At 64.6% G+C, this 27592-nt stretch overlaps 18 protein-coding genes across 19 annotated transcripts; 9 read left to right on the top strand and 9 right to left on the bottom strand.

The window, feature by feature from the left end:
* Window positions 1–49: 49 nt before the first annotated feature.
* AMSG_02754 (peptidase) lies at window positions 50–1934 on the top strand (the record flags this gene model as incomplete). Its single annotated transcript, XM_013905141.1, has 2 exons — window positions 50–1423; window positions 1474–1934. 2 exons carry the CDS (start codon window positions 50–52, stop codon window positions 1909–1911), a joined length of 1812 nt encoding a protein of 603 aa, XP_013760595.1. The 3' UTR covers window positions 1912–1934.
* A 37-nt stretch (window positions 1935–1971) lies between these two features.
* On the bottom strand, window positions 1972–2718 carry AMSG_02755 (uncharacterized protein; the record flags this gene model as incomplete). The annotated part of the gene is made up of 1 exon (XM_013905142.1): window positions 1972–2718. The coding sequence occupies one exon, from the start codon at window positions 2716–2718 to the stop codon at window positions 2032–2034; it is 687 nt and encodes a 228-aa protein (XP_013760596.1). The 3' UTR covers window positions 1972–2031.
* A 246-nt stretch (window positions 2719–2964) lies between these two features.
* AMSG_02756 (zinc carboxypeptidase) lies at window positions 2965–4493 on the top strand (the record flags this gene model as incomplete). The annotated part of the gene is made up of 2 exons (XM_013905143.1): window positions 2965–4414; window positions 4471–4493. The coding sequence occupies 2 exons, from the start codon at window positions 2965–2967 to the stop codon at window positions 4491–4493; spliced, it is 1473 nt and encodes a 490-aa protein (XP_013760597.1).
* Window positions 4494–4704: 211 nt separating this feature from the next.
* On the top strand, window positions 4705–5894 carry AMSG_02757 (uncharacterized protein; the record flags this gene model as incomplete). Its single annotated transcript, XM_013905144.1, has 1 exon — window positions 4705–5894. The coding sequence occupies one exon, from the start codon at window positions 4705–4707 to the stop codon at window positions 5722–5724; it is 1020 nt and encodes a 339-aa protein (XP_013760598.1). The 3' UTR covers window positions 5725–5894.
* A 272-nt stretch (window positions 5895–6166) lies between these two features.
* Window positions 6167–7008, top strand: AMSG_02758 (Zf-CCHC type zinc finger protein; the record flags this gene model as incomplete). Its single annotated transcript, XM_013905145.1, has 1 exon — window positions 6167–7008. The coding sequence occupies one exon, from the start codon at window positions 6167–6169 to the stop codon at window positions 6962–6964; it is 798 nt and encodes a 265-aa protein (XP_013760599.1). The 3' UTR covers window positions 6965–7008.
* AMSG_02759 (coronin) lies at window positions 6998–8836 on the bottom strand. The gene is made up of 2 exons (XM_013905146.1): window positions 8712–8836; window positions 6998–8360 (listed from the first exon to the last, which is right to left on the bottom strand). Exons 1-2 carry the CDS (start codon window positions 8804–8806, stop codon window positions 7058–7060), a joined length of 1398 nt encoding a protein of 465 aa, XP_013760600.1. The 5' UTR covers window positions 8807–8836; the 3' UTR covers window positions 6998–7057.
* A 158-nt stretch (window positions 8837–8994) lies between these two features.
* Window positions 8995–9851, bottom strand: AMSG_02760 (uncharacterized protein). The gene has a single exon (XM_013905147.1). It carries the CDS (start codon window positions 9759–9761, stop codon window positions 9057–9059), a length of 705 nt encoding a protein of 234 aa, XP_013760601.1. The 5' UTR covers window positions 9762–9851; the 3' UTR covers window positions 8995–9056.
* A 302-nt stretch (window positions 9852–10153) lies between these two features.
* AMSG_02761 lies at window positions 10154–11916 on the top strand (the record flags this gene model as incomplete). Of its 2 annotated transcripts, none has more annotated exons than XM_013905148.1 (2): window positions 10154–10214; window positions 10375–11916. In XM_013905148.1, the coding sequence occupies exon 2, from the start codon at window positions 10657–10659 to the stop codon at window positions 11914–11916; it is 1260 nt and encodes a 419-aa protein (XP_013760602.1). In that variant the 5' UTR covers window positions 10154–10214; window positions 10375–10656. The 2 variants fall into 2 exon arrangements, with proteins under 2 accessions (XP_013760602.1, XP_013760603.1); XM_013905149.1 differs by having other exon boundaries at window positions 10648–11916.
* Window positions 11917–11976: 60 nt separating this feature from the next.
* AMSG_02762 (uncharacterized protein) lies at window positions 11977–12690 on the bottom strand. The gene has a single exon (XM_013905150.1). The coding sequence runs from the start codon at window positions 12678–12680 to the stop codon at window positions 11994–11996; it is 687 nt and encodes a 228-aa protein (XP_013760604.1). The 5' UTR covers window positions 12681–12690; the 3' UTR covers window positions 11977–11993.
* Window positions 12691–12905: 215 nt separating this feature from the next.
* AMSG_02763 (crossover junction endonuclease MUS81) lies at window positions 12906–13895 on the top strand (the record flags this gene model as incomplete). The annotated part of the gene is made up of 1 exon (XM_013905151.1): window positions 12906–13895. One exon carries the CDS (start codon window positions 12906–12908, stop codon window positions 13893–13895), a length of 990 nt encoding a protein of 329 aa, XP_013760605.1.
* Window positions 13896–14352: 457 nt separating this feature from the next.
* AMSG_02764 (uncharacterized protein) lies at window positions 14353–14811 on the top strand (the record flags this gene model as incomplete). Its single annotated transcript, XM_013905152.1, has 1 exon — window positions 14353–14811. One exon carries the CDS (start codon window positions 14353–14355, stop codon window positions 14809–14811), a length of 459 nt encoding a protein of 152 aa, XP_013760606.1.
* Window positions 14812–15243: 432 nt separating this feature from the next.
* Window positions 15244–17397, bottom strand: AMSG_02765 (uncharacterized protein; the record flags this gene model as incomplete). The annotated part of the gene is made up of 1 exon (XM_013905153.1): window positions 15244–17397. One exon carries the CDS (start codon window positions 17395–17397, stop codon window positions 15244–15246), a length of 2154 nt encoding a protein of 717 aa, XP_013760607.1.
* A 344-nt stretch (window positions 17398–17741) lies between these two features.
* Window positions 17742–18421, bottom strand: AMSG_02766 (uncharacterized protein; the record flags this gene model as incomplete). Its single annotated transcript, XM_013905154.1, has 2 exons — window positions 17742–17891; window positions 17957–18421. The coding sequence occupies 2 exons, from the start codon at window positions 18419–18421 to the stop codon at window positions 17742–17744; spliced, it is 615 nt and encodes a 204-aa protein (XP_013760608.1).
* An 842-nt stretch (window positions 18422–19263) lies between these two features.
* Window positions 19264–21695, top strand: AMSG_02767 (TPR repeat-containing protein; the record flags this gene model as incomplete). The annotated part of the gene is made up of 1 exon (XM_013905155.1): window positions 19264–21695. One exon carries the CDS (start codon window positions 19264–19266, stop codon window positions 21628–21630), a length of 2367 nt encoding a protein of 788 aa, XP_013760609.1. The 3' UTR covers window positions 21631–21695.
* Window positions 21695–22347, bottom strand: AMSG_02768 (Dnajc8 protein; the record flags this gene model as incomplete). Its single annotated transcript, XM_013905156.1, has 2 exons — window positions 21695–22122; window positions 22197–22347. The coding sequence occupies 2 exons, from the start codon at window positions 22345–22347 to the stop codon at window positions 21695–21697; spliced, it is 579 nt and encodes a 192-aa protein (XP_013760610.1).
* A 651-nt stretch (window positions 22348–22998) lies between these two features.
* AMSG_02769 (uncharacterized protein) lies at window positions 22999–23967 on the bottom strand (the record flags this gene model as incomplete). Its single annotated transcript, XM_013905157.1, has 1 exon — window positions 22999–23967. One exon carries the CDS (start codon window positions 23965–23967, stop codon window positions 22999–23001), a length of 969 nt encoding a protein of 322 aa, XP_013760611.1.
* A 9-nt stretch (window positions 23968–23976) lies between these two features.
* Window positions 23977–26286, bottom strand: AMSG_02770 (TPR Domain containing protein). Its single transcript, XM_013905158.1, has 2 exons — window positions 26182–26286; window positions 23977–25904 (listed from the first exon to the last, which is right to left on the bottom strand). The coding sequence occupies exons 1-2, from the start codon at window positions 26267–26269 to the stop codon at window positions 24076–24078; spliced, it is 1917 nt and encodes a 638-aa protein (XP_013760612.1). The 5' UTR covers window positions 26270–26286; the 3' UTR covers window positions 23977–24075.
* A 95-nt stretch (window positions 26287–26381) lies between these two features.
* Window positions 26382–26957, top strand: AMSG_02771 (uncharacterized protein; the record flags this gene model as incomplete). The annotated part of the gene is made up of 2 exons (XM_013905159.1): window positions 26382–26545; window positions 26679–26957. Exons 1-2 carry the CDS (start codon window positions 26402–26404, stop codon window positions 26955–26957), a joined length of 423 nt encoding a protein of 140 aa, XP_013760613.1. The 5' UTR covers window positions 26382–26401.
* Between the last annotated feature and the right edge of the window lie 635 nt (window positions 26958–27592).

Genomic DNA, 27592 nt, shown 5'->3' on the forward strand with positions numbered 1-27592 from the left:
CGGAGCGACCGGCGAGCGAGCAACTAGCCCCAGGCACTCGACGTGGAACATGGCAAGCACTGCGACAAGTCCGGCTGCCGAGGCGGGAAGCAAGGCTGTGGCGGCCATGCGTGAGGCGCTGGTGGCTGCCGGTGCCGACGCGTACTACCTCCCGCACGGCGACGAGCATGCCAACGAGTACCTCTCGCCGCACCACGAGCGCATTGCCTTTGTCTCGGGTTTCACCGGCTCGGCCGGCACGGTGGTGGTCACCGCCACGCAGACGCTGCTGTGGACCGACGGTCGGTACTACCTCCAGGCTGAGAACCAGCTGTACCCCGGCTGGAAGCTGATGCGAAGCCATGCCGAGCTCGCGCCAGGCGCCTGGCTCAAGGCTGAGGGGCACACCCGCGTCGCCTCGCCGGCGTCCACGCTCGGCCACGCCACCGCCGCCAGGCTCAAGGCCCACGGGTGCTCGCTGGCCTTGCTCGACGACAATCCGGTCGACAGCGTGTGGAACGCGTCTGGCTCGCGCCCCCTTCCCGCCCGCGCCCCGATCGTCCCGCTCGCCACCACGTACACCGGTGAAGACGCCGCCTCCAAGATCGCACGCATCTCTGCTGCTGTGCACTCTGCAGGCTACGCTGCTGTCCTTGTCACCGCTCTCGACGAGATCGCATGGCTCCTCAACTGCCGAGGCTCCGACATCCCGTACAACCCCGTGTTCCTCAGCGTTGCGCTCGTGCTCACGCCTGAAGCCAAGACCCAGCTCGACGCCTCGCACGCGGTCACGCTTTGGCTGGACGACCCGAACGGATGCCGGCTCGACGAGGAGGGACGCTCTTCGCTTGCTGCCGCCAACGTCAACATCGTCCCGGTCCTCAATCAAGCCCACATCGCGACCGCGCTCGAGGCTGCCGCCGCTGCCGGCAACGTCTGGCTCGACGGCAGGACAGTGCCGATGGCGTACGCAAGCGTTGTGGAATGCAAGGCTCAGAGCGCCACATCACCAATCAACGACGCCAAGTCGATCAAGAATGCGACCGAGCTCGAAGGCCTACGCGCGTGCCACCTCCGCGACGGCGCGGCCCTGACTCGGTTCATGTACGCGCTCGAGTCCCGCATCTCAGCCGGCGACACACTCTCCGAGTGCGAAGCGGCGGCCATGCTTGAGCATGAGCGCTCAATCGAAGCCGACTACGTCTCGCTCTCGTTTGAAACCATCTCGTCGTCGGGGCCAAACGGTGCGGTCATCCACTACGCGCCGCAAGCCGAGACCGCGCGGGTACTCGCGGCCGACGAGCCTTACCTGGTTGACTCGGGCGGACAGTATCTCGACGGCACGACCGATGTGACACGGTGCCGCGTCTTTTCTTCTCCATCGGCACACATGAAGCGGTGCTACACCCGGGTCCTGCAGGGCCACATCGCGCTCGCCACAGCCGTCTTTCCCTCGGCACCACCGGCCTCACCCTCGACGCCTTTGCTCGCCAGTATCTTTGGCGCGATGGCCTCGACTACCGCCACGGCACCGGCCATGGCGTCGGCGCGTACCTTAACGTCCACGAAGGCCCGCATCTCATTTCCTACCGCGCCGCCGCCAACAACCCGCCGCTCAAGGCTGGTATGACCGTCACCAACGAGCCCGGGTACTACGAGGACGGCGCGTTTGGCTTCCGCATCGAGAACGTCATGCTTGTGGTGCCCGCCGCTACGCCGCACAACTTTGACGCCACAGACTTTCTTGCTTTCGAAACCATCACCTTTGCGCCGCTTGCCCGCGATCTCATCGACGTGGCCCTCCTCTCGCAAGCCGAGCGCGACTGGGTCGACGCCTACCATCAGCAGGTGCTCGACCACCTGACCCCGCGCATGGCCAGCGACGAGCAGCGGGCCTGGCTTGGCCAAGCTTGTGCCTCTCTCGGTGCCTAGTAGCATTAAAGCGTGCGTTCTGTGCTCACGTCGCGCCGCCAAGCCTTGGGGATTGAAGGCGGCGGCCCACCACGTGTTCATTGTGGCTCCAAGCAAACGCCAGTCCGTCGACGGCAGCCCTCACAGCAGATTGTTGCCAGAAAAGTCGAGCCCTGGCGCCGAGACGAGCTCGGCAATGTCAGGGCGCGAAGCGAGGGCGGCGTCGGCCGCGTCCGACGAGTCGTCAGCAAAGACGCCCGCTGCCGCTGCCGCCGCCGCCGCCGACGCCGACGCGCCCGGAAGCGCGTAGCCGAGGACGGCGAGCGAGTCTGCGCCGTTGTCGCTCTCAGCATCAAGGACCGAGTGGCCTGTCCGTCGCCGCGAAGAGCTGCCGCCATGCGATCCGCCGCGGACAGACGCGACGGCCGAAGCCGCCAGCGCCGCCTGCGCCTTGGGATAGATGACGGCAAGAGCAAAGAGGTAGTGCAAGCTCCCTGTGAGCAGATCAAGAAGAAGGAGGCCGAATCGCGACGGCGGATGGCCAGGCCCCACAAACGAGAGCAGCAACGAGTCCGCCGGCGTGCCCGGCGTGGTGAAGAGATGGAAGGCGACCGGGAGGAGGTTGAGGACGACGATGCGCGAGACAAGGGTCGATCGCGATGCCATGCGCGCCGAGTTGAGCGATGCCGCCACAACAGCTCGGTAGAAGAGGATCAGTAAGTTGCCCTCCAGCAAGTATCCGTACAGCGCCTGCAGCGCGAGTGCAATCGCCGTGCTGAGCCATAGCCTGTCCCGCGGTGTGCTTGCCGCCCTCAGCATTGCCTGCATGGCTGCCGACTGTGTCTTTAGAAAGGGAGGGGGGGAGGGGGAGGAGGAAGGGAGGAAGGGGGGGGGGGGGGGGGAGCGAGTGAGGTGTAGGGGTTGGGCCAGGGGGGGAGGCCTAGGAGAGGGGGGGAGACAAGGCAGACGACACAGGATTCGACCAAGCACGGGACTCGACCCGACACCAGCCAGTCACTCCCCCTCCTTCCCTCCCTAGCACACCACTTCGCCCTCTCACTGACCTTCTCGCTCATGGCTCGGGCCGCGGTGGTTGGCGCGGTGGCGGTGGTGGTGGCGGTGGCGGCGGCGCTGGCGCTGGTTCTGTTGCTGGTGGTGAACGACGACGCGCCTGCGCCTGCTCCGCACATGCTCAACAGATCAGAGCGGAAGAGTGGGACGGTTGAGTTGGACACGACGCGTCCGCACCCGATGCGGCTGCCAGCTTACTACTCTACAATGGACGAGACTATGACCGAGGTCCGTAGGCTGGCCACAACCTGTCCACCGCTGGTCGTCGACTCGCTCCCGCTGACCGGCGACGACCCGCTGGTTGTGCTCCGGCTCCACGATGCGGATCTGGCAAGCTCGCTCCCACCACGAGCTGCACCAATGGACCGATCGTGCTACACTCAAGGCCGGGCAAACAAGGACGCTGGCCTGGACGCGCTGCCGACGGTGTTGATCACGGCTGGCCTCCACCCGCGCGAGGTGTTTGCAACTGAGCTCGCGCTGGGCCTCGTCCGCTGGCTCTGCGCCGCATACGACCAGGCGAGCGCTATGGACGCCGCCGAAGCGTGGTCAGTCCAGTACATGTTGGCTCGGATGGAGCTTGTCGTAATCCCGCTCGCCAACCCGAGCGGCCGGCGGGTGGTTGAGGAGACCGACGCATGCGCACGGACCTCTGCAGCGGGCATCGACCTCAACCGCAACTGGGTCTTCCGCCACGGCAAAGGCGAGCCCAACGAAGCGGCGGGCAACAAGCCGCTCTCGGCCGAGGAGACCCGGGTCCTGTTTGACTACATGTCGGTGCTGACCAAAGACCCCGAGCGCAACGTGGGCCTCTTTGTCGACATCCATTCGGGCGTGACCGAGGTGTACATCCCATACGACTCGGCGAGCGATGTGCTGCCGCGAAGTAAGCGGGCAATGTGCCTCTACGAGGTTGTAGATACATTTGCCACGCTCGGATGTGGGGCGTGCGCTCGCGGCTCGGCTGGCGTCATCGGCAACGAGCTGGTCTTTGGCACTGCTGCCGACACCATGTTTGTTACGCTGGGCGTCTCTGTCGTCCTCACAGTCGACGCCTTCGGCGCGCCGGACAAGAGCGACTGCTTTCTCCGGTTCAACCCGGACGATGAAGCCAAATATCACTCCATCGTCGCGCACTGGCTCGACGCTTTTGATTTTGCCTTCTGGGATGTGCTCGAGTCGAGCCAGGGTACCTCCAAGCGTGCCGCTGCCGCCTACTATTACGACTTTGTCGACAGCTCGCTCGCCTGGGGCTCCAACCTCCGGATGGCCGCGCTCTCTGCCGCCGCCACTCGCCGCCCATCGAACTGGTACCTCAGATCGCGCGAGCGCAGCGAGCACAGTAGCGGAGCCGCCGCCAAGGAGCCCTCCCCGCCCTCGCCGCCGCCCACAATCTCTAATGCTGCACACTTTGAGACTGTGGAATCGCAGCACACTTCGTGGCTGGCCTTTAGTGCCTTTGCCATCAACGCGCTCGTCGCCTACGCCCTCTGCCAAGCGCGCGCCGAGCATCGTCGTCGATCCAGACTTGAGCCTGAACCCACCACACAACTGCACCCACCACACAACTGCACACAACTGCGCACAACTCCATGGGATATCACCATCCTCCTCATTTTCAAGTCCGTGCCCCCCCCCCCCGGCGCCCATCGGCTGACTCACCAAGGCGACCGCCGACCGGCCGGCAGCACCCAAGCGGACGGGTTCCAAGACTCGAGTCCGCAGCAACAAGCAAGGCGAGACATGGCTGGGCTTGTGTGCAAGCACACGGCGGGTGCACCCGAGGGTGAGCGGGTGTGGGACGTGGCATTCTCGCCGCTAGGCAACGCGCTGGCGGTGACGGGCGGCTTCCATGCGGTGGCCCTTGTTGACGCAGCGGCGCCGGAGCGGCAGCTGGACATGCTGGATGAGGTCCACGAGCGGACGGTGCGGCGGATCGGGTGGGCACCGAGCGGACGGGCCCTGGCAGCGGCCTCGTTTGACGGTACCGTCTCTGTCTGGGCCCTGCCCGACGACGGCGCGCCCGGCGGCTTTGCCCTCGCCCATCTGCTGCAGGGCCACGAGAATGAGGTCAAGGCCGCGGCGTGGTCGGCGTCGGGCGCGCTGCTAGCCACCTGCTCGCGCGACAAGTCGGTGTGGATCTGGAACTTAGATCCCGATGGCGGCGCGCCGGCGTGCGTGGCTGTCCTGCAGGGCCACTCGCAGGACGTCAAGACTGTGGTCTGGCACCCGAGCCAGGATGTCCTCGTTTCGGCCTCGTACGACAACGAGCTACGGCTGTGGATCGATGACGACGGCGACTGGTTCTGCTGCACTGTGCTGGCCGGCCACTTGTCTACCGTCTGGGACGTCGCCTTCTCGCCCGACGGCTCGTCGCTGGTCTCGGCCTCATCCGACGGCACTCTCAAGATCTGGACCCTCTCCGATGTTGTTGCCGGCAAGCCGGCCGGCTCCATCATCACCGAAAACTCTGACTACATGTGCGTCGCCACCGTCTCCGACTACTTTACCCGCGACATCTACGCTGTCGACTGGAACAAGACTACCGGCCTCATTGCCGCTGCTGGCGGCGACAACGCCATTGTCGTCCTCGCCGTCGACAACGCAGTTGCAAGCGAGGTCTCCACCTCCCTCATCGCCTCGGCTCCCGCCGCTCACGACGACGATATCAACGCCGTTGCATGGCATCCACGCCAGCCCGATCTCCTGGCCTCTGGCGCGGACGACGGCATGATCAAGGTGTGGCAGGTGCCCGAGCCGTAGCACTTTTGGCCCCCCTTCGCCCGTTCCATCCATCCATCTCCATCCTTGACCGGATCGGCCAACCCGACCTCCCCTCATGCTCCACCCACGCCCACAACCGAGTGCCATTGACGAACATCATCAGCAACAACTGCTCTTCCCCTACAAAACAACAGACATGGATCCCCAGAGCGAGGCTTCTTGGGGCGAGGACAGACAACGTGAGCGTGGCGGCGGACGCGGCGGTCGTGGCGGACGCGGCGGTCGTGGCGGTCGTGGTGGGCGTGGCGGGCGTGGTGAGCGAGGCGGACGACGGAGTGGTGGCCGAGGTGGTGGACGTAGCGGCGGACGCTACGGAGGGCGCGGCGGTAGGCGTAGCGGCGGGCGCGGTGGACGCGACGGGCGTGGCGGTGGCGGGTTTGGCGGCCGTGGGCGTGGCGGCCCTGGCGGAGCCCGGCCCAAGATGTGCTACCACTGCGGCGAGACCGGGCACTTTAAGCAGCAGTGCCCAGAGATCCGAGCGTACGACGTTTGCTTCCGGTGCCGCAAGTCAGGCCACAGTGTAGCCGACTGCCCCGAAGGCGGTGGCAGCGGCGGAAACGGTGGCGAGGGCGAGAAGGGGGGCAAGGGCAAGAAGAAGAAGCCCAAGTCGATCTGCTACAACTGTGGATCGAAGCGGCACACGCTCAAGCGGTGCAAGAAAGAGAAGATCGGGAGCGGGCTGGACTTTGCGTCGTGCTATGTGTGTGGCAAGCAGGGCCATTTGGCGTCCAAGTGTCCCGAGAACATGAACGGCATCTACCCCAACGGCGGGTGCTGCAAGCGGTGCGGCTCGGTGTATCACCTGCTGCGCGATTGCGACGCCGTGGCGCTCAAGAAGCAGATGGCGACGGCTGAAGCGGACGGCGGCATGGGCTGGCACGATCCGGGCACACTCGAGTATGTGGTTCACCGCAAGACAACCGAGGCCAAGATTTCCGAGGCGAATGTCGACGCCGGCGCCACCGGCGCCAACCAACTGGAGCTCGGCACACGTGCTGGCGGCGCTGAGCCGGCGGCGGCGGCGCCGTCGGCCCCGCTCTCACTTGCCGAGCGGCTCGCGGCCAAGAAGCGCAAGGCGACCGAGCCAACAGTGGCGGCGGCCGAAGCGCCGTCGGGCCCGATCTCGCTCTCGGAGCGGTTGGCGGCCAAGAAGCGCAAGGCGAGCCAGCCCGCGGTTGTTTCGTTTGACGCCAAGCGGCAGCGCACACTGCTCAACTGAGATGAAGGAACGGTACAGGAACAAAGAGGGGGAGGAGAGGAAAGACGGGTGTATTCACACAGGAACGGGGAGGGAGAGGGATGGTCGAGGTGTTCACGACGACGAGCCGGCAGCGTCCTTGAGCTCGGCCTCGAGCTGGCGAACCTTGGTCTCGAGGGCGGCGACCTTCTGCTTGAGCTTGGTGATGGTGGCCTCCTGGTTGCGGTGGGCCTCACGGATCTCGTCCTCGGACATGTCAGCCGGGTTGACGGGGCCGGTGGCGGTGGCGGCAGCCTCCGCGGTGACATTGAACGAGGCCTCGGTGGCGACAAAGCCGTCACGGAGCGAGACAAGGATGGGGTCGGCGTCGGAGCCGCCAAACCACTCATCGGCGGTGAGGGCGGGGACACCACCGGCGGTGTCGGGGAAGATGTCCTCGGCAAAGATCTCGGCCTTACGCGGGACGCGGAAGGAGAGCGGCTCGAGGGTGGTGTTGGTGAGCTTGAGGAGGCGGACAATCTCGCACTTGTTGACCGAGACGGAGCGCTTGCCGACGGAGCACATGCCCTTCTGCGAGTCGGACGACTTGTACTCGGAGATGTAGCAGACGAAGGGGTCCTCGTCAACGAGCTCGTAGTAGCGGATGTTGCCGTCACCCTTGCCAGCAAGGAAGATCATGGACGTGTCCGCGTCGTAGAACGGCATGAGGATGCCGGACGAGTTGTCGACCGACTTCTTGGTCATGGGCTTCTCGAGGTTGCGAGTGTCCCAGAGGGCGTACTCGCGCGAGGCCATCTTGGAGTAGCCGGTGGTGAAGATCTGCTCGCGGTCGCCGAGGAAGACGCAGCGCGAGCCCTTGATGCCGGCGTGCGAGGCGGTGTCAGCGACAGCGTCGGTCGAGCTGCGCGGGTCCCAGAGCTTGAGCTTCTTGTCCTTGCCCACCGAGCAGAACGAGGAGCCGTTGCGGTTCCACGAAAAGTCGTTGATGTTGTTGGTGTGGCCCGCGAGCTGGATCTTCTCCTCGGCCTTCTCGATGTCCCAAAGACGGATGGTGAGGTCAGTCGACGAGGTGGCGAGCACGTTGGCGGCAACCGGGTGGAACTGGAGCTGGCCAACCTTGCGGCCGTGGCCGGAGAGGGTGAGCAGCGGCTCAGTCACGTTCTCGGTCGGGCCGCCCTCGGGAACCTGCCACACCTTGGCGGTGCAGTCCTCAGAGCCGGACGCGACAATAAAGTCGTTGAACGGGTTGAACTGGGTGTCGAGCACGGTGCCGGTATGGCCCGCAAACAGCGGCGCGGTGGTACCGATCTTGCCCACGTTCTCGTGCGAGTTGACCATGAACGCACCGCCACCGCCGGCGTTCCAGTTGACTGCGAAGAAGTACGGGTTGGCCGAGACCATGTTCGAGTCCCATGCGCTGTCCTCGTCGGTTCGCGCTTGCGGTGAGTTCGGCCGCTCGCCCTCCGCCACCGCTCGATGCTGAAGAATCGTGGCCTGAAAAAATTGGGTTCCAAGGGGAAGGCGACCAAGCCCACAGCGACAGCGCCTGTACACCCACCAAGTGCATCAAGGTCGATGCTCTCGCCGCCGCCCATGCTCTCGCGGGGGGCGGTGCCCTGAGGGAGGACTGAGGGGGCAGAGGTTGGATAGAACGTCGCTTCTTAGTGCGCGTGCGGGAGGCCGAGCGCAGCAACGATTTCGGAGGAAAAATAAACTGAGGACGCCAGGCAGAGCAAGTCTGCGGGTACGGGGAAGGCGCAGGACGTACGACTTGGAAATGCGGAGCTCCTGGTACGTGATCTCACGCTTGGGCGGATCAGCGAACACGTGGCGGAACTTGGAGGCACGGACAAAGCGCGACATGCTGGGTGTTGTCAGACGGGTGGTGACGAGTGGTTGACGCCCACACTCGCAACGAACACCAGCCGCCTGGGAACGAACGAAACCAGCCGCGGAACACGTTTGAGTGCCGAAGAATCTGAAGCAAGTTTGCTCCCTTTGGGCGGGGGGGGGGGGGGGGGGTTCACGGAATGCTGTTACACCCTGCTACATGGATGAGCGTTGTGTTTTGGTGAATAGGTTCGGCACAAAGGGGGGGGGGGCTTCAGCAAACTCATATTGCTGCAATGATGATGGCGCAGACAATGAGAGCAAAGGCAAAGAGAATGAGCGAGAGACGGGCGAGGAAGCGGACTCTGCTGTTGGGCGAGCGAAGGAAGAGATAGCCGAGGAGCCAAGGGAGGATGCAGCAAAAGCCGGAAATAAAAATAGCGAGGATGATGTAGACGTCGGACCTTGTCTTGGCGAGCATCAGTTGCTCTTCACGGAGACGGACGGCTTCGAGCTCGCGCTCGGTGGTCGAGGATCGGATCAGTGCTGCGGTGTTGCAGAGTGGCGAGCCCCCATCCTGGACGGCGGCAATGGCGTCCGAGTCAAGCGTCTCCGACACGTTGTCCAGCGGGACAACCGCGACAACAGAACGGGTCGGCGCAAAGCCGATGCCGCCTGACGAGGCGTGTGAGAGCGCGCTCACCACCGACTCGGTCCCGTCGGCGCTGCGGACAGCGAGCTGGGTAGGCTTGACACCGAGTCCATGCGATCCGGAGACCGTCGAGTACTGCGGCGGCATGCCCTTGCTCTTGTACCCGCCATCGATCGAGAGCGACGATGACGATGACTCGCCAAGCCGGAGTACGGTGTTGTCGAGTCCAGGGAGGCATGCGTGCGACGAGTGCTCCGACTCGGAGAGCGAGAGCGTGGCGGTCGACGACGACGCCACCACCGCCGTCGACGGCTGGCGTTCCAGGCCAATACTCATGAGAATCCACCGTGGATTCCGACGTGACGCGCTCTCGTCACTCTGTCTTTGCTCCTCGTTGTCTCCACCCACACTCCTTGTGTACGTGAGGTATGACACCTTCATAACTCCCGCCCTTCCGCCCCCCACGCGTCCTCTCCTCCGCGTTGCCGCCGTGCCCCGTCGCCGGCCCGTGGCCATGTCCAAGACTGGTCGAAAAAAGGCACGAACACCATTTTTCGCCATCTCGGCCACAGTCGCCAAAATGCGATGCAGACTTTCATGCATTCGCGGCGGCGGCGGGAAGGACCGTGTGACTGGGCAGCCGACTGGCCGCCATCGGCGGCGAGCTCTGCGAGGGACCGGTCGGCGACGAGGCCAAGGAATGGGCGACAAGAGCGCAAGCGGCATCACTCGACACAAACAACTCACGAGACCATGTCCGCAGCCAAGTGCCCTGTGTGCACCAAGACGGTACGTGAGACGGAGGCTCTCCGCGGTGTTGTTCGCACCCCTCTTGCCTGTGTGTCGTCTGCCGCGCTGCCTGGGAGGGGGGTCATGGCGCTGCGCTGCGCATGGCAGGCGTCCAAAAAAACGTCTGCGTGTTCATTCAGTGGAACTCGGTCCGGAACAGAGGCCCAACGCGAGTAGGAGGCGCATGCAACGGGTGCCGGCCACAAGTGCAGAGCAAGAGTGGGCGAAGAGAGGGGAAGGGGAGAGAGAGAGAGAGACGCTATAGAGGTGGCAATCTTGGAGGCGTAGGCGTCTGTGGAGAAAGGGGCGGTTTCGAGGTGATGGTTCCTTCCTCCCCCTGGCCCGAAAGGGAACGACGCCAAACTTGGACAACCTAGTGGGGCTTTCTTCTTGGTAGCGACTCACGGATGTGCCGGTGGGCGAGCGAGGACAGGCATACCCGATGGAGTCAGTGCGCGCGCTGTCAAAGACATTCCACAAGGCGTGCCTCAAGTGCTCGACATGCGGCATGTCGCTCAACCTGAAGACGATCGAGAGTGAGGGCGGAGTGCTGTACTGCAAGGTGCACCTGCCCAAGGCGACGGCAACGTCTGTGGCTGACTCTGTGGATGTGCAGCGGGCGACGTCTGCGCCGAAGCGGCCGGTCAAGAGTGGGATGACGGCGCCGCCGCCATCGGGCCCGCGGCCTACGCGGACGGGTGGCTCGAGCGGAGGAGGCTCGTCGCGCTTTGCCTCGGCGGGCGACAAGTGCCCGGTCTGCACCAAGACAGTGTACCCGACCGAGGCTGTTGCGGCGCTCGGGCACAAGTACCACAAGGCATGCTTCCGGTGCTCCGAGTGCAACATGTCGCTCAACCTGAAGAACTTCCAGTCGCGCGACAAGATCCTGTTCTGCAAGCCGCACCTCCCTAAGGAGTCGCACACCGCTGTTGCCGACGACATCCACACCCAGCGTGCCATCAACGCGCCGAAGCGGACCATGGCCCAGGGCGTGCGGTCCGACCTCGAGGGCGGTAAGCTCGTCGATGCCTCCAACTTTTCCGAGAACGACTTCCAGCGCGAGTCGCACTTTGACCCGGTGAACCAGACGACCGAGTCGCTGCCCGGTGCGCGCCAGGAGGAGGAGCCCGAGATCAACACCGGCGGTTCGGGCGGCTGGGGCGCCCCTGCGCCTGCTGCCGCAGAGCCGGAGCCGGCCTCGGGAGGCTGGGGCACCCCTGCGCCTGCTGCCGCAGAGCCGGAGCCGGCCTCGGGAGGCTGGGGCGCTCCCGCGCCTGCTGCCGAGCCGGAGCCGGTCGCTGAGCCCGCCGCCGACGAGTGGGCCGCAGAGCCTGCCGCAGAGCCTGCCGCCGACGGGTGGGCCGCAGAGCCTGCCGCAGAGCCCGCCGCCGACGAGTGGGCCGCAGAGCCCGCCGCCGACGATTGGGGCGCAGAACCCGCCGCAGAGCCCGCCGCCGACGAGTGGGGCGCAGAGCCCGCCGCAGAGCCTGTTGCCGATGAGTGGGCTGCCGAGGCCGACACTGGCTCCTACCTGTACCAAGTCCAGGCCATGTACGAGTACGTGGTGGAGGAGGATGGCGAGCTCGGGTTCCCCGAGGGTGCTGTGGTCAACGTGCTCGAGGAGCTGTCGGAGGACTGGTGGCACGGCGAGTACAACGGTGCTGTCGGCATGTTCCCCGCCAACTACGTCCAGCGGATCTAATGTGATGAACCAAGATAAAGAATCGCTTGAGTGTATCACTTGTGTACGTGCCTCTGCACGTCCGTCCCATGACTCTTTCATTCCTGTGTCTCCGGCACAAGCGCGAGGTCGGAGATGGCCACGCGTGAGTTGCGTGGATTGGCTGCCCGCTCAACACACTGCGCAAAGAGCGCCACAAGCTTGGCACGGGCAAGCTGGTCCTCAACCGAGCCTGCGGTGTGGTCGGTGGCCTGGGTGGCGTAGGTGGCGGCAAGGTCGTGGACAACCTTGCCCTGGCTCCCACGCGACATCTTGCGGACGGCGCCGCGGCCGCGGCGGCTAGGTGCAGCCGGGCCCGGTCGGTACGACGCCACAAGCGCAGCCGCGTAGTTAAGCTGTTCACCAGCAGCGCGCGCCACGGCATCGCGGGCGATAGCCGGATTGATGGCGTCTTTGCCGAGCGCCCGGTACAGCGGGACAACGCCGGCGAGGTCGAGCGAAGCCGTGTACGAGGCACGCATCGAGAGCGGGATGGGCCCCAGCGGGCCGTCGATGAGTGTCGTGCACGGCACAGGTGCGGCATCAATGAGCACAGCTTTCTCGCCCATGACAGGGAGGCAGTGATGGTAGCCTGGGCCGTACGCGTGCGGCTTGAGCACGCCATTGCGGACGACGAGGCCGTAGCTGTCGGGCGGGACGTGGAACCGCCCGCCAAAGTACTGGTACACGCAAAAGCCGACGCCTCCGGCCATGACCGAGAATACAGCCGTTCGCACGGCCTGCATGATGGGATGGAGTGGCGTGTTCTGAGGTCCCTCAGCCCAGGGTAACAGCGACGGCAGTCGGTCCGTGTTCGCGACCGTGACCGACCGACCGCCGACGGGGTGAGTCGGGCGAGCCTGGCATCGGGCACAACACTCATCCGAATCGGTGCTAGAGAGGGGGAGGGGGGACGGGCTTTCGGGGAGACACGGCAGAGCAGAGCGCGGCGTAGTCCACAGTGGCACGGCATGCCACGAAGGAGAGCGGCGGGCAAGGCTAAGAAGCCCGCCAACCCGCACAACGCGGTCTACGTTCACATCATGCTCGGCCTCGTGGCCGCAGAGAGCAACGACAACAGGGCACGCGGCCTGCGCAAGGCGCTGCGGTCTGTCCTGGTCTATCCTCTCCCACTCGCTGCGCCGCATGAGGTCATCCGACTCGAAGGCATCGGCCCTTACACCCGCGATGCCGTCGTCGATGCGTACAACGCCCTGCTGGCGGCGTACGGACCCGAAGGCCTCCTCGCCGGCGCATGGGACGAGGCTCCTCCGCCTCCGTCCACGTCTGCGACTCCGGCAGTCGCTCGCAAGCGCAAGCGTGGACCCGGCGCCGGTCCCGAGTCGGCCGGTCCCGAGTCGGCCGGCGGCGCGCCGGCCAAGCGCAGCAAGCGCGCGTACCGACCGCGCAAAGGCTCGGGCGCGTGGGCGCTTGTCACCGCCCTGCATCGCTGGCAAGTCGACCAGTCGCCGCAGCCGTGGCGCGGTCCGGTGACCAAGGAGGAGGTCATCAACGTGGCCCAGCCGCTGACCACGTCGCAGTTTGCACCGCCCCAGGGCGACGACGCCAAGGCCGGGGCCCGCCGTGGTGCATCCATGGGCGGACCGGCGTACTCGTTCACGGCGTGGTCAAACATGGGTAAGCTTGTTGAAAAGGGCCTCGTGACCCGGGCTGGCCGCCCAGCGCGCTACTCGCTCACCGACGCCGGCATTGAGCTCGGCACACTGCTTGCGTCGGGCCAGCCTGCCCCGCGGCCATCCCAGCCATCGCGAGGCAAGGAAGAGGAGGTGCGGAAGAGAGTCCGTGCAGCTTCCGCTGCCTCGACCGCGCAGCTGCTCGCGCGTCCGGAATCGGTAGCCTCGAGTGCCCCGAGCTCGCACGCTGTGCTCTCGCCGCTGACGGCGCGGGCGCGCCGAGCCTCGCGCGCTCGCGCTCCGACTACTACACGTCACATGCGGTAAGCTCGCCAACGTGGGTGGCTGCGCGAACCTCACCCAGCGCATCTGCTGTCCAGCCGGTTGGCTCCCGCCCAACGAGCGGGGCGGCGAGCGATGGTCGGTACTCTATCAAGCTCATTGTCGACCGCCGAGAAGTGGTCCAATCCAGGCTTGCGGCGCGCAAGCTGGCCATGCACATGGCCAAAAAGACATTGCGTACGAAGAGCGGACATGTAATGTCGGAGACTTTGTCTTTATCATTACCGACCGAACGCAGCCCGGGTGCGAGTTTGTGGCCGACTTTATTGTCGAGCGCAAGGTCCTCGCTGATCTCGTCGGCTCGATCCGCAGCGGGCGGTACCGGGCGCAGCTAGCGCGGCTCGTGCAGAGCGGTGTCTCCAAGATATTCTTCCTCGTCGAGGGCAATTTCCTGGCCAAGACTCCAATTGCTCACGGACCCGAGGCATCAACGCTGGCGTCGATGGCTACAGCCGTCCACCACATCAAGGCCAATGGCGGCAACGTCCACACCTCGACGTCAACGGCCGACTCGGCAAGCTGGCTTGAGGCTGTTTATATGTCGCTGACCAAGGCGGTCATCGACGGCGGCCTCGATGCCGTCGCAGCCCGCCATCCCAATGGCAGTGGCGCCCTGCTTACCTTTGACGAGCTGCAGATCATCGGCGCCGTCGGCTACTCAGAGTCGGTCCGCTCCAACTTTGGCAAGATGCTCATGACTGTCTCGGGCATGTCGGCCGACAAGGCCGCTGTCGTGCTTGTCAAGTACCGCACATTGGGCGGACTTCGTGCTGCGTATCGCGCCGCCGGTCCCGATGCGGGTAAGACGCTCCTAGCCGGCGAAAAGGTGCCTGGTGCCCGCAACTCGTTTGGCCGTTCCTTGTCGAACGCGGTCTGGAGGGCGTTCTGGGCCGATGAGTGAGTGTCAGCTTTAGCCAAATGCCAAACATCACTCAGTCGCTGGTAAACACGCGACGCCACAGATCATCAAAGTCGAGATCGGCCGAGTCGGGCGCAGCCGACGGCGGCACCAAGCCCGACCAGGCAGAGGGAGCCAGCAACCGCCACGCGTGGGCTTCGTCCCAGCCGGCATCCGGCTTGCTCCACCTCGCTTCAAAGCTGCTCGCCAGGAAGGGGAGTGGGGTGGAGGTCATCAAGTGTGGGACGACAAAGCGGAGGCGCTGGGCGCTCACGTTGTCATCGTCGCTCTCTTTGCCGGCGCTGGCACTTGCTAGAGCATTGATCCATGCGCAGCACGTAGTTGAGGTGCCCGAGCGCGCAAGCAAAACAATAGCATAGCCAAGCCGGTCTGCAGTAGAGTTACAAACGGGCCGCGTGCTGGCATCAGCGGCCGTCAGCGCCCTCGCTTCGGAAAAGAGTCCGCCAGCGTGACAAGCGTCGCGTCGACGCCGCGGGCAACGAGCTCTGCTGCCAGGACCGGTGCGGAGATCCAGGCCTTGAGCGCAGCCCAGAGCTCGCCATGAATCTGAGGTCCGTCAGAGCTGCTGCCGCCAGCTGGAGAAAAGCTGGGGGTGGCAAGCGTTGCAGCGGCGATTTGACGAGTAAACGCGGCGGTGGTGGTGGCAGCAGCAGCATCGGCCACAAGCGAGCGGGCCGAGCGAGCCGACTCGGTGGCAAGCGCGGCGCAGAGCGAGGCAGAGAGTCCAGACGCCACCCAGACGCGATCGATCCAAATCGAGTTGAGCTCGGCAGTGGCGAGCCAGTGCGAGACGCGCGCGACATGGGCCTCGCCACCCTCAGCAGAGAGCAGCGCGTGGGTAAGCGGCTCCACAGCTGGTACAGCCCACAAGGAATCCATCACGCGTTCGGGCAGCTTCGAATGTGCACGCACGGCAGCCGCTAGCGGTAGTGCAATGACGTTGCGAGCACTGGGTCGCGAGCATGTCTCTAGGGCAGCAAGAAGCGGTACAATCCACGAACTCTCGTCCTGTACGACATCACTGGGCGGCAGTGCACAAACGACGTTGCCGAGGGCTTGCGAGACAACCTGAGCGGCAAAAGATGTCGGGGCCGAAATGGCGTGGGCGAGTGAGCGCGCGAGAACTGTGAGGGCCTCAGGTCCGGAGCCGCAGAGGCACCTGGTCCGGACCGAGGTGGCGAGCTCGGAGAGGACCGAGGCATCGTAAGCGAGGCGCAGTTCTGCGAGCGAGACCAGGCCGTGGCGCGGCAGGCCGTCGAGCCTACTCGAGTCGCCGAGCCGGCCAACAAGTGTGTCGAGCCATGGCTGAAGAGAAGCAGCTGATTGGGCCAGGGCGTCCGCGGTTGGCAGGACGGAGCGCCAGGCGCGCAGCCAGGAGGCTTTGGGGTCGAGCAGCGCGAGGAGGTCATCGCCACGGACGTCTGCGTCGGGGTTCGACGAGCGCAAGAGGAACACAAAGCTCGCCAGAACTTGCTCCAGCTCGGAAGCCAGTGGCATGTGGCCCGGCAGCGCGTCCGGCATTGTGACCGCAAGCTGGAGGACGAGGTGGACGCAAGCGAGGAGAAAGAGCAGCGGCAGTGAGGGGGCTTGCTGCGGCGAGTCGAGGCCACGGCGGGCATGGCGGACGAGGGTGGCGGCAAGATCGGAGAGCAAAATGGGCTCATGATGCGAGCGCAGAACCCGAGCGGCGGCCTTGGCCACGCCTTCAAACAGCGAGCTCCGCTGGCTCCGCTCGGCGCCGGGCCACAACCGAGCCACGAGGCCGAGGCCGCGATGTGCGTAGGCGAGATCGGCTGAAGCGAGGACAGCGTCGAGCGCGCTGATCAGATTGGGCCAGCACGGGGCCGCAAGCAAGTCATTGGGTGCAAACGACTCGAGCTTGGAGAGGGCGGCGAGATGGCGCTCGCCAGGGAGCGATCCGGGGTGATCAGCAAGCGCGGCAAGGAGCGCAGTGAGCGGCTCGAGCTCGTCGTAGGGCATGAGCGGACCGAGCGAGAAGCACGAGGCCATAGAGCGAGCTGAGGTAAAGTCGGACGAGGCATCCGACTCGGAGGCGAGCGAGGGAGAGGCCGACGAGCCGCGGCGAGCCGGGAGGACCAGACCGGTGCCCGGCGGGTGAGGCGAGGCGCGACCACCGGCCGCAGCCAGCTCGAAGCGGACGCGGGCAACGGCAGCGGCAGTGTCTGCGGCAGCGGCAGCGGCGAGGGCGGCGACGGTCTCTGACTCGGCAAAGCGGCGGGCTAGTATGGCTGTGGCGTCAGCGTCGACCGACGGATCGCCGCCCGGCTCGCCAGCAGCTGCGAGGTGCGGCAGCGCATCGAGGAGCGCAGCCTCGACAAGCGGACCAAGCGATGCATCCAGACGGGCGCGAAGGACTCTGGTGATCGAGAGGGCGTGGAACTGGGGATCTGTAGTCGGGAGCGCAGCGACGGCGGAGTCGAGGTCGATTGGCGCCGAGCTGCCAGCAGGCATATGCGCCTGCGCGGCCCACACCGCCGCCTCGGCAGCCGAGCGGACATGGTGGCGGGTGATAGCCATGCCACGGGCCTCGCGGCCGTGGTCGTTCATGGCGTAGCAGTGAGAAGCAACGAGCCTGAAGAGACTGGAGGAGTGGAGTGTTGCACTAGCACAAGCATTTGCTGGTTTGGGAGGGGGGGGAGGGGGGGCGGTGAGTGACATGTAGTGCACCATTCGCACTGAACACCACCGCACCGTGGATTCCGGGCCTTGTCAGCTCAGGGTGGGCGCCGCAAGGGTCACGGCAGGCGGCTGCATGTATTACACATTTAGGAGGAGAAGCAACATGGTTTTGCAGGGCGCGAGGAAACAGGGGGCTCAGCGAGCATGCACGCTGCTGGGCATGCACGTGAAAATCAGTCTGGGTAGCCTCGAGCCAAGGTCGGAGGACGAGGTCACTGCGATGGGCCAGCAGCAGCCGGGGCAGACAACGAGGCTGTGGTGCAGTCAAGGCCAGGGAGCGGGGAGGAGTCTTTGAGCTCTGCGCGTGGAACTCGCGAGTTGGGATGGAGAAGGCTGCTAGCGGCGGCGTAGACCCAAAGGGCCTGCGAAACGGCATTGGCCGTCCAAAACGTCTTTCCCCGTCTGCAGCCTTGGCGCCTGCAGCGACGCGGGCGGCCTCCAACACGCGGGCCTTGGTGCGAACTCGTTTGACAAAAGCGAGATAGTACTTGGTGGTGAACTTGATCGGGCCGAGCGGCGGTGATGTGATGGCCTTGGCCATGGGCGAGTCCAAAAACGGGACCAGGTCCGGAGCGTAGACGGAGAGCACAGCCGAGGCTGATGCTGGGCCGATGCCAGACAAGGCCGCCACCGAGTTGATGGCTTGCTTGATGGCAGCAAGCGTCGAGTCGTCATCGGCACAAGAGTATTCGTACTCGTAGAGGACTTTCTTGGACGAGTCGGCGACGCGCTTAAGGGCAAAGCAGCCCTTAACGGTGGCATCCAGGACAGCGAGCTCATCGTTGGAGAGGGTGAGAGCCTTGTTGCGCGGGCGCCACGTCCCGCGCATCATCTTCCATGTCACAATGTGGCCAAGCTCTTCGCGAGAAAACCACGGCTGCGGCTCGCGCATGGCGATCCTGCGTGGAAGAACGTTGGCCATCCAGGCGTCGAGTTCGACAAGTCGCGGCGAGTCGACACGTGCCGCCAGGTGCAACGGGTACGCCGCAAGGTATGCGGCCCAGACTGACTCGTCGTCGCAGGTCCACAAATCGATGTCTGTGGGTAGGCAGCCTGCCGCCAAGGCCACGCCGAGCTCGCCAGCATCCTTGATTGGGGCAGGGCCGCTGGTGCTACCTCCAGAAAGCTGTCCGCGTGGAGAGCCTCCACTGACGTCCAGAGGCGCGCGCAATCCGCGCAGTATCTTTGATGGGCGGCTCTGTGGAGAGCCCGAGTGCGAGTCTGCGCTAGAGGGTGAGCTTGCAACCTCGCCCTTGCCTTCTCCGTCGACCGGTCTCTTGCGCATGGCCGTAGTGAGTACCGCGGGGGGGGGAGTACCCGAGAGAAGTGAGTCAGACTTTTGCCTATCACAGCCAATCAAAACCAATCAGTGTCCACTGTCCAGGAATCACCTGGGAATCACGCCCCGGTCACCCACCTAGCACGCATGCTCTGGCAGAGGTCATGCCCAAGGCCCGAGCCAGGCATTGGCTCCGGCTAGGGTCAGTCGCCGCCATACCCGCTGCAAACAACCGGAGAGCACGCATGCAGCCGAGCCGCTTGCATCCTGGGTGGAGGTGTCAAGACACTGGGGCAGACTTGGTTGTCGGAGGAGGGGGAGCGGGGGGGGCGGCTGCCGCACAATTTGCGCCGCCGCCGGGCTTTCCCGTCAGCGCGGCCGCCAGCGCCCCTGCTCACGCACACGCGACTCGTCCCTGCACAGCGGGCTCCCCCTCGGCCAAGCGTTCTGCAGAGATGAAGCGCTTGGTAGTGAGAGGCGCAGACGTGGCGTTCGTTGTGGCACTGCTGATGGCAGCGGGTGCGGTATGGCCTTGTGCACACGGAGTGCGCGCCCGGCTCCACGAGCGCCGCGGTGTGGCGCGGTGCCCAGAGGCGGGCGAAGGCGGGTACGAAGCGCTGATGGCAGCCGGACTGAGGCACGCACAGAGCAATGCAGCGCTGGCCAAAGCGTTGGCCTGCTTTGACGCGGCAGCCGCAAGCTCACCTCGGTCGCCCGAGCCGCTACGCGAGGCTGGGCTAGTTGCGGCACGGGCGGGTCGACGAGTCGAGGCACTCACGGCGCTACGCAAGGCGGCCGCGCTAGCCGACGGCAGCGGGTATGCGCATCGGGTGTACGCCGCACTCTATGACGTGCATGCAGGTTCCAATGCGTGGGATAAGGCAGCGGCAGCGATCTCCAAGGCTGTTGACCTGGCGCCGTCGTGCGTGTACTATCAGGCGCTAGCGCAGGCGCGGCTCTCGAGCGGGGACGTGCTTGGGGCGTGGAGAGCACTGGTGAATGCACGGGCGGCGCCCGATGTAGAGAGGCTTGATGCTGCGCAGTTGGTTGCGCTCGAAACCAACATCGGACGATTGTCGTCGCCGGCAGCAGTAGCAGCAGCTGCAGGCGACGAGCCGGACTCGGAGGCCATCCGCAGCCGCGGGCTCGACGCGTTTGCAGCGGCCGTGGCCGGCTCGGCCAAGGCCGGCCTCTCTTCGTCGGCCGAGCTCCACTACCGGTACGGGACGGCACTGACCGAGGCCATGGCCCGGCGACGGTGGTCGACGCTTGCCGGCAGCGCCGACGACCAGTTTGACTATGTGGACGAGGCGCTGGCGCAGTTTGACAGAGCGGCGGAAATCGAACCGAACCACCATCACGCCCGGGTCTCGGCCTTTCACTCGGCCAACTACAACTGCGTGTTTGACAAGCGTGCCGAGAGCCACCGGTATGTGGAGGCGCTGATGGAGTCGCAGCTCGCGGCAGGCGCCGATCTAACTATTACGCCCGAAATGGCGCTCCTCGCCTTTGACGGGCCGCTCCTTGCCTCGGTCAACGCACGACTTGCGACCGAGGCCGAGCGAGACCACGTGAATGCGGCGGTCAAAGCCGAACTCATGGCAGGCTGGCCGAAGGAGCCGGCCAGCGATGGGAGGATTGTGCTCGGCATCCTCAACACTTGGGGCCCGAACGCAATCATGTCCAAGGTCATGGACTGTATGGTGAGCGTGCTTGACCGAACCAAGTACCGCATTGTGCTTTTTGATCTCGGCGCAGTTCGCGGCTATCTCGAGTCATGGCCTGTCGACGAGGTGGTGTACATGGGCGCGGCAGATGGTGTGACCGGGGCGCGGGCAATCGCGTCGCGCAACGTCCACATTCTGCTAGACTGCTCGAGCATGAAAGAGCTGCGCGGTTTTTACTACACGCTCCACCGGCCGGCGCCGATTGCCATCAGCTGGCTCGGCTGGCCGACCACCTCCGGCACTTCCGCCGTCGACTACATTGCCGGCGACCCGGTGGTGCTCCCCAAGTCACCAGGCGACGCCTCGCGCGGCGCGTTTGCCGAATCGTTCCTTGTCCTTCCCTCGTACTTTGTCTCGTGCCATCGGGCCAAGTCTGCGGCGCTCCTTCCGCATCTTTCCCTCGCCAAAAGCGAGCGCAGCGGCGAGCGCAGCGCGCTCCGTGCCGAAATCGGGCTGCCGCCAGCAGGCAGCGGCTTTGTCTTTGCCAACTTTAACCAGCTGTACAAAGTTACGCCGGCGCTTCTCGATGCATGGATTGACGTCCTAGACGCTGTGCCAAGTGCCGTCCTCTGGCTACTGCGGCATCCGTTACCGGGCGAGCGGCGGATACGAAAGTACCTCGAGTCGCGCGGCATCAGCCGCGAGCGGGTAGTCTTTACCCACACCACCCAGCCAGAGGTCTTTATCCGGCGCGCTTCCGCCGCAGACCTCTTTCTCGACAACTTTATCTACACCGGCGGCGCAACAACACTCGACACGCTCTTTGCTGGCGTTCCAGTCCTCACCCTTCCGGGAAACCGGATTGTGGCGCGGATGTCGGCCTCAATTCTGACTGCCATGGAACTCGATGACGAGCTGGTTGCTTCGTCGGTGGACGAGTATGTGGCGCGAGCAGTTCACCTTGCCACCAACGTCGACGAGTACGTGAGAGTGCGCACAAAGGTCGAAGCCGCGCGCGACGCAGACAACTCGCGCGTCTTTGATGTCTCGACATGGGTGTCCGGCCTTGAGGCCGGCCTCGATGCAGTGTGGAGGGCATGGGAAGGTGAGCAGGCCAAGCCGCAGGTCGTGGATGTGAGCCAAAGACAAGCGTAGCATACTCCTCTCGCTGCGGAGCTTGCTTGCTAAACACCTTGCACCCGCTCTCGAGCGACGCGTTCTACGGTGCCGGTGGCGCAACCATTGATGGCATGACAGGTGTCTCCTTACGGCCGCGGAGCTTCTTCTTGCGCTTCTTGAACTTGCGCCACGACGAGACGCGGGACTCGCGGTCCTTCTCCCACTCTTCCTTAAACGCAGCCTCGGCCTTGCGCTTGCGCTTCTTGGCCTCTTCGCGCTCCTTGCGCGCCGCCAGCTCGGCCTCGTGCATCTGCTTGGCGACGACAGCCTCGGCCTGGGCGTCGGCGATGCGGTTGCAGATCTCAATCTGGAGCGCAGTGTCTACGTCAAACGGCGATGGAGCGCGCCGCTCACGCTTGGCAGCCTTGAGCTTCTTACGCTGTGTCCGGGTGACGACGGCTGTCGCCTCGGCAACCATCCGCTGGAACTCGGCGTACGCGCCAGACGTCGAGGTGAGCGTGTCGTACGCTGCCTTGACCGCCTCGAACGCCTCTTGAGCGCGCGCATCGTTTGGGTTTCGGTCTGGATGCACTACCAGCGACAGCCGGCGGTAGCCGACTTGAGCTCGTCCTTGGCTGTCGTCGGCGCAATGCCGAGGACCCAGAACGGGTTGAGGTTGCGGAACTTGTGTCCCGGCTGCAGGATCCGGTCTATCGTCGCCGAGTTGCCCTCCTCGGCTGCTGGGGCTGCCATTCTCGAACCGAGAGGTAGAGTTTGAAAGAGAGAGAGTGTATGGTGCCCTGTAGAGCACGACAAGCGTGAGGAGAGAGAGTGTGTGCGCGAGACGCGTGTAAGAAGTCCAAGGTCGGAGTCAGAGGGCGGTCTAGAGAGTCTGGCGTTGTTGTGCGATCGCGCGACTCATAGGTTTTGTACTGTTCAGTCTTACTGGACAGGAGGCGAGCCAGCGACTCGTTCGGATCGCGAGCCGAACCGCAGACATGGAAACTTGTTAAAATTCAAACAAAAAGTCGTAAATATATTCATTCTATATATTCCATACCGTACTAATACAACAGTTTTGTACATTGTGTTATATATACAAAAAATTATATTATTACGCACATAAAAATATAACTGTATAGTTGAGACAGCATTAGTCTAATCAGATGCCGATTTGGGCCTTTTCGCATGTTCCCTCTTGCCGCGCGTGATACATGTTACTTGCAGGCACATACTACACTAAACTACATAGCGCATAGCCTTGGCTATGGGATGGAGCTATGTACAGTTTGGTGGCTTCTATGTATCGCGAAAAATCGTTGAAAATGCAGTCTCTATCCAAACTCCACCACGGCTCTCCTCTGACTTTATCAATGCCGGCAGCCGAGCTTGTGACACCGAGGCCTAGCTCCGGCTCTCGGCCGAGTCCGAGCCATTCTCATAGTCAGGCAATATCGGAAACATGCCGACGCCGTCCGAGTCATCGCTCCTGGTCTCGGAGCCGTCGTCGAGGGCGGTAGTGTAGCGATCAACATCACGGCCTGGCCCAGTGCGGTAGGGCAGTGGCTCGCGAACAACGCCAGCAATGTCCATGTCATCAAACGGCGAGATGGACGGCCACTCGGCAGCAAGAGGGAGCTCAGGGTCAAAGGCTTGGAAGAGCAAGCCGCGGATCCAAACCGGCGGCTGGTTCTTGGCAACAACGATCGCAGCAAGTGTCGGGACAGGCGCCGGCGTGAGCTCGTACTGCGCAGAGAGAACAATGTTCGAGGTGCGCAGCGCCGAGATGCCTTGCGGATGCAGCTCCCACGCGCCGCCATGCGTCGCCAGCGCCCGCCGGGTGAGGCTCGCAGGCGGATCGATGGGCGGAAAGACCGCCCGCGACGATGCGTACTGCGCATAGCCCGGCGCCACATATCGGCGGATGCGAACAGCGTCTGAGATCAGCTCGAGTGTCTGCCCGCGGCCCGCCGTCCACCGGCCGGTCACCACCAGCTGGTCATCGGCCAGCGTCGCCCCGTCACCGTCCTTGGTCGCGCTCCAGAGCTTGAGCACAAACACGCCAGGCGGGCGGAAGAAGAGCAGGCGGAGCCCAAACCGGGTCCACGCCCTGTCGCCCGACACAGACTCGCTGTAGTCGCCAAAACACAGCCTCTGCCCGCCAAACACGCTCACAGCGTCGGCGGCAGGCACCGACTTGGTGAGGGCTCGTGCGAGGCTGTCGACGACACCACCGCCGCCAACTGCGTCCGCCCGCCGCCGGCGGTCACCACCGGCAAAGTCGTTGTTGTCAAAGTGCACCGTCTCGCCCACACCTTCCTCCGGGGGTGGCTGGTCCTCGGTCCCAAACATGACCGAGAGGAACGAGCCCATGCCAGGTGAGTAAGGAAGACGTGTCTGCTCGCCCTCGCGTCAGGCGGTCAGGTCTGGAGGTTGATTCCGATCCAAGGCTCTCGATCCGACCACTTGGTTGGCTTTACTTCACCTCCGCTTCTTCTTGTTCTTCTTGTTCCGCTTCTTGTTGTTTTTCAGCTTACCACCGCCGTTTCCGCCGTTGTACGTGTCGTCGGAGGCAGCAGCGCCCTGGGTCGAGGTGTTGATGTTGCGGCCGCCGCGGTTGCGGCGCCCACGCGAGCGCGAGTTGCGGAAGTTGGGCCGGTCGCGCATGGGGGTCCACCGGTGCGGGTTGGGCGCGCGCGATGGGTCAAAGTTCTTTGCCGGCGGGTTCTTCTTCTTCTTGCGCTTGCGAACGAGCTTGGCCGGGCGGGCAGTCGATGCGCTGGCAGCGCCGGCGGCAGCCGACGAGTCGGCGGCGTCGCCCGACGTCGCTGCGCCAGCCTCCGACTGCTTGCCCTTGCGAGCTCCGCTCGTCCGCTTCGGGGCGCCGAGGACAGAGGCGATGAGCGCGTCGGCATTGCCTGCAGCCGGTGTCGGCTGCGGGAGGGCGGTGGCGGCGAGCTCGGCCTTGTCGGGGTCGGCAAAGGCGAGAGCCTTGACAAGCTTGGCCCGGAGGAGCTGCGAGTTCGGCGCAAGATCCAGGAGCTTGGAGAGCAGAACCGTGGCCTGCGCGGCCTTCCCGCGCCCGAGCAGAAACTCGGCGGCGCCCTCAAGGAGCTCGGGGCAATCACCATTGGCCTCGACCGCGGTCTCGATGACCTCGAGCGCGCCGGCGGCATCGCCGACTGCCTCCAACAGCGCCGCGTGCGTGCCGACAAACGCGGGTGTGTACCGAATCTCGTCAAGTCCCTCGGCGGCAAGCATCTCAAGCACCTCGTCCCACTTCTTGTTGTTGTACGCGTTCTGCGCCGCCACCAGGAGGCTCGCGGTCTCGTCGACATCGCGCGCTGCCGCCAGCGTCGCCTCGACCTTGCTCATCTTGTTTTCGCGCGCATACAGCGTCGCAAGGATAAAGAGCGGCGTCACAAGCGTCGGCTCGCCCTTGCGCATCTCGTCGATGAGCGCCCGGCACTGCTCAAACTTGCCCATGTACATAAACAGCAGCGCCCGGTTGAGCGCAATTGCCTGCTGCTGCGCCTTGGTCAGCCGCCGCCGCAGCACCTCGGCCGACGCCTTGGACGACTTCTTCATCGAGTCAAACAGGTCAGCCGTCTGCCGCAGGCACGTGATGTTGTTGTTTGCCACCGCGAGTACCGTGTCGTCGTTCAGCGACGCCTCCACTAGCTGCGCGTACACCGACGCCGCCTCCTCGCTCCGCCCGCTCAGCTGGTACACGTAACCCAGCTGTGCACGGATGACTGCAACCTCTTCCTCGATCTCGTCCTCGGTAAACCCATCCCCTGCAAGCACCTCGGTCGCCACGGAAATCGCCTCGTGCAGACCGGCCTCTGCGCCCGCAAGGTCGCCCGCCGCAATCGCACGTGTCGCTTCGTTGTAGAGCAGCTCAAACCCTTCGCGCGCCTCCTTCTTGCTCAGCTGCAGATCCATGCTCGAGCCCACAGTCGACGCCGCGTAGTTGGCCTTGAGCTCAATCGGCACCGCTCCGTAGTTGGGATCAAGCAGCAGCGACCGGTACAGCATCAGCGCCTCGTCGTACTCCTCCAGTTTGTACAGCACCTGCGCACGGAGCTCCTTGAACGGAATAGCCTCACCCTCGGACGCCTCCAGCGACGAGAGCAGCTCGCGTGCCTCCTCAAACGCAGACTGCCGGTACAGGCAGTACGCATGCTCAAACGCAAGCTCCTTCGAGAGCTCCGGTGTGAACAGGTCCGCAGCCTTATCTGCCTGCCGCTCCAGGAGCAGCAGCGAGATGTACGCCCATCGCGTCTCCTTGCACGGGTCGGCCTCAAACACTGAACGGTCGCCCACCGCCTCGCTCACCCGTGAGTGGACCTCGCACGCTCGTCCTCTCGCCCTCTTCTTTCTCCCTCCAGCCACAACTTGGCTCTCCTCTGTACCCACCCCACCCCGCCTGCCCTTCCTTGCCTTGCACCTCCCCACCGCCTCGGCCACGACGGTCAACGCCGCCACCCGGCCCGGTTCCCTGCCCCTGACCTCGAAAATCAAACAAGAGGAACACGGACCGCTTGCCCCCTCCCCTCCTCCTTCCTCTCCCCTCTCCAAACATACGCTGCTTGCACACAGAGAGCGCAGCCTTGTACGCGTGGTTCTCGATGTGGTGTTGGAGCTTCTGGTACTTGGCTGCCGTTCCCGACATCCTGCTCCACCTCGTCGAGTCGTGTGGCCACTCCCGCCGCGACTACCCTCCCCACCCCACCAGCCGCCCTCGCCCACCCAATTCGCAGCCGACTCCCGGTCTCCGGCCACCGCTCTCCCGTCTTGCCCAGCCATGTCGTTCTCGTTCTCTGGCCCAGACTACAAGGGCACCGAAGAGTCGACCTTCCCGCAGGCACGCGTCCGCAACATCATGAAGGCCGACCCCAACGTCAAGTCGGTCTCCTCTTCGGCCCTCTTCCTCGTCTCTCGTGCCACCGTAGGTGTTACCCTCCCCCCCTTCGCTTGTCCCACGTAGATTCATTCTCATTCACTCTCTCTTCCCCCCACCCCGCCACCACCACTCACCCCGGGCCACCCACGTCCCTCGCCGGCACCTGTGTGGACTGCAGGAGATGTTCCTTGAGCACCTCACCATTGCCTCTCTCCAAAACGTTGCACTGCGCAAGGAGGGTGGCAAGAAGACCATCATGTATCAGGACGTCGCCGCGGCTGTCCGCGAGCGCGACGAGCTCGAGTTCCTGGACGACATTGTTCCCGATCCCATCACGGTCGAGCAGCTGGAGGCCACCCGTGCAGAGTATCCTCTTCTGCCTACCTCGACCGCTACCGAGGCGGCTGGCGCACAGCCTGCTGCTGCATCCACGGCAGGCGCGGCAGCCTCCACATAAACCACGCGTTTACCAACAGCTACGGGTACAGGATGCGCGCAAAGAGCTCGTCATGAGCGCGATGGGCCGCCATACGCGCAATCCACGCCGGCATCGGGTGGGAGCGTCCTGGCATGCTCGCAAAGAGCGCGGGCTTGGCGGCAAGGACGCGCTCAAACGCCGCGCGGCCGAGGGCGGAGACCTCGTCGTCGCTGATCGGCACAAAGCCGCCGAGCCGCGCCACAGCCGGCGCCTCTTCACCGCGCCGGCGCACGAGCCGGACCGAAAACTCGATAGTCCGCTCCATCACTTGCGCCACAAACTGCGGCTTGAAAACTGCTAGCGCCCGCACGTGGCAATAGAGCTTCATCGCCGCGAGTACAAAGGCTTGGAAGACGTTGAGAGCCACCGTCTCGCGCGAATTGATTCCTCCGTCCAGCAGCAGCGCCACCAGCCGCGGCTTCATGTACTGATACATCTTGTCCTGCAATGAGAGTGCACTCGGCCCGCTCGCACCGAGACTCAGCGACTCGGAGACGTGAGTTCCGAGGTACCGCCCGTAGTCGGCGCGGACCTCGCCACTCGCCATCGAGAGGAACAGCCCACACCACGGGAGGAACTGCTCGTCAGCAGACTCGTCGACAGCGCCTGGCAGG

Source organism: Thecamonas trahens, assembly GCF_000142905.1.
Source record: "Thecamonas trahens ATCC 50062 unplaced genomic scaffold supercont1.10, whole genome shotgun sequence".
Classification (NCBI taxonomy): domain Eukaryota; order Apusomonadida; family Apusomonadidae; genus Thecamonas; species Thecamonas trahens.

Bases quoted from the DNA above. Each gene is read 5' to 3' on its own strand.
- AMSG_02759 (XM_013905146.1), bottom strand. From the start codon at position 8,806: ATGTCGCGCTTTGTCCGTGCCTCCAAGTTCCGCCACGTGTTCGCTGAT. The intron at 8,361-8,711 runs GTACGTCCTGCG...CGACGAGGACAG, and splicing joins GAGCTCCGCATTTCCAAGTC to CGCATGGGACTCGAACATGG.
- AMSG_02760 (XM_013905147.1), bottom strand. From the start codon at position 9,761: ATGAGTATTGGCCTGGAACGCCAGCCGTCGACGGCGGTGGTGGCGTCG.
- AMSG_02762 (XM_013905150.1), bottom strand. From the start codon at position 12,680: ATGCAGGCCGTGCGAACGGCTGTATTCTCGGTCATGGCCGGAGGCGTC.
- AMSG_02770 (XM_013905158.1), bottom strand. From the start codon at position 26,269: ATGTCGGGAACGGCAGCCAAGTACCAGAAGCTCCAACACCACATCGAG. The intron at 25,905-26,181 runs GTATGTTTGGAG...GCGACCGTTCAG, and splicing joins GCTCTCTGTGTGCAAGCAGC to TGTTTGAGGCCGACCCGTGC.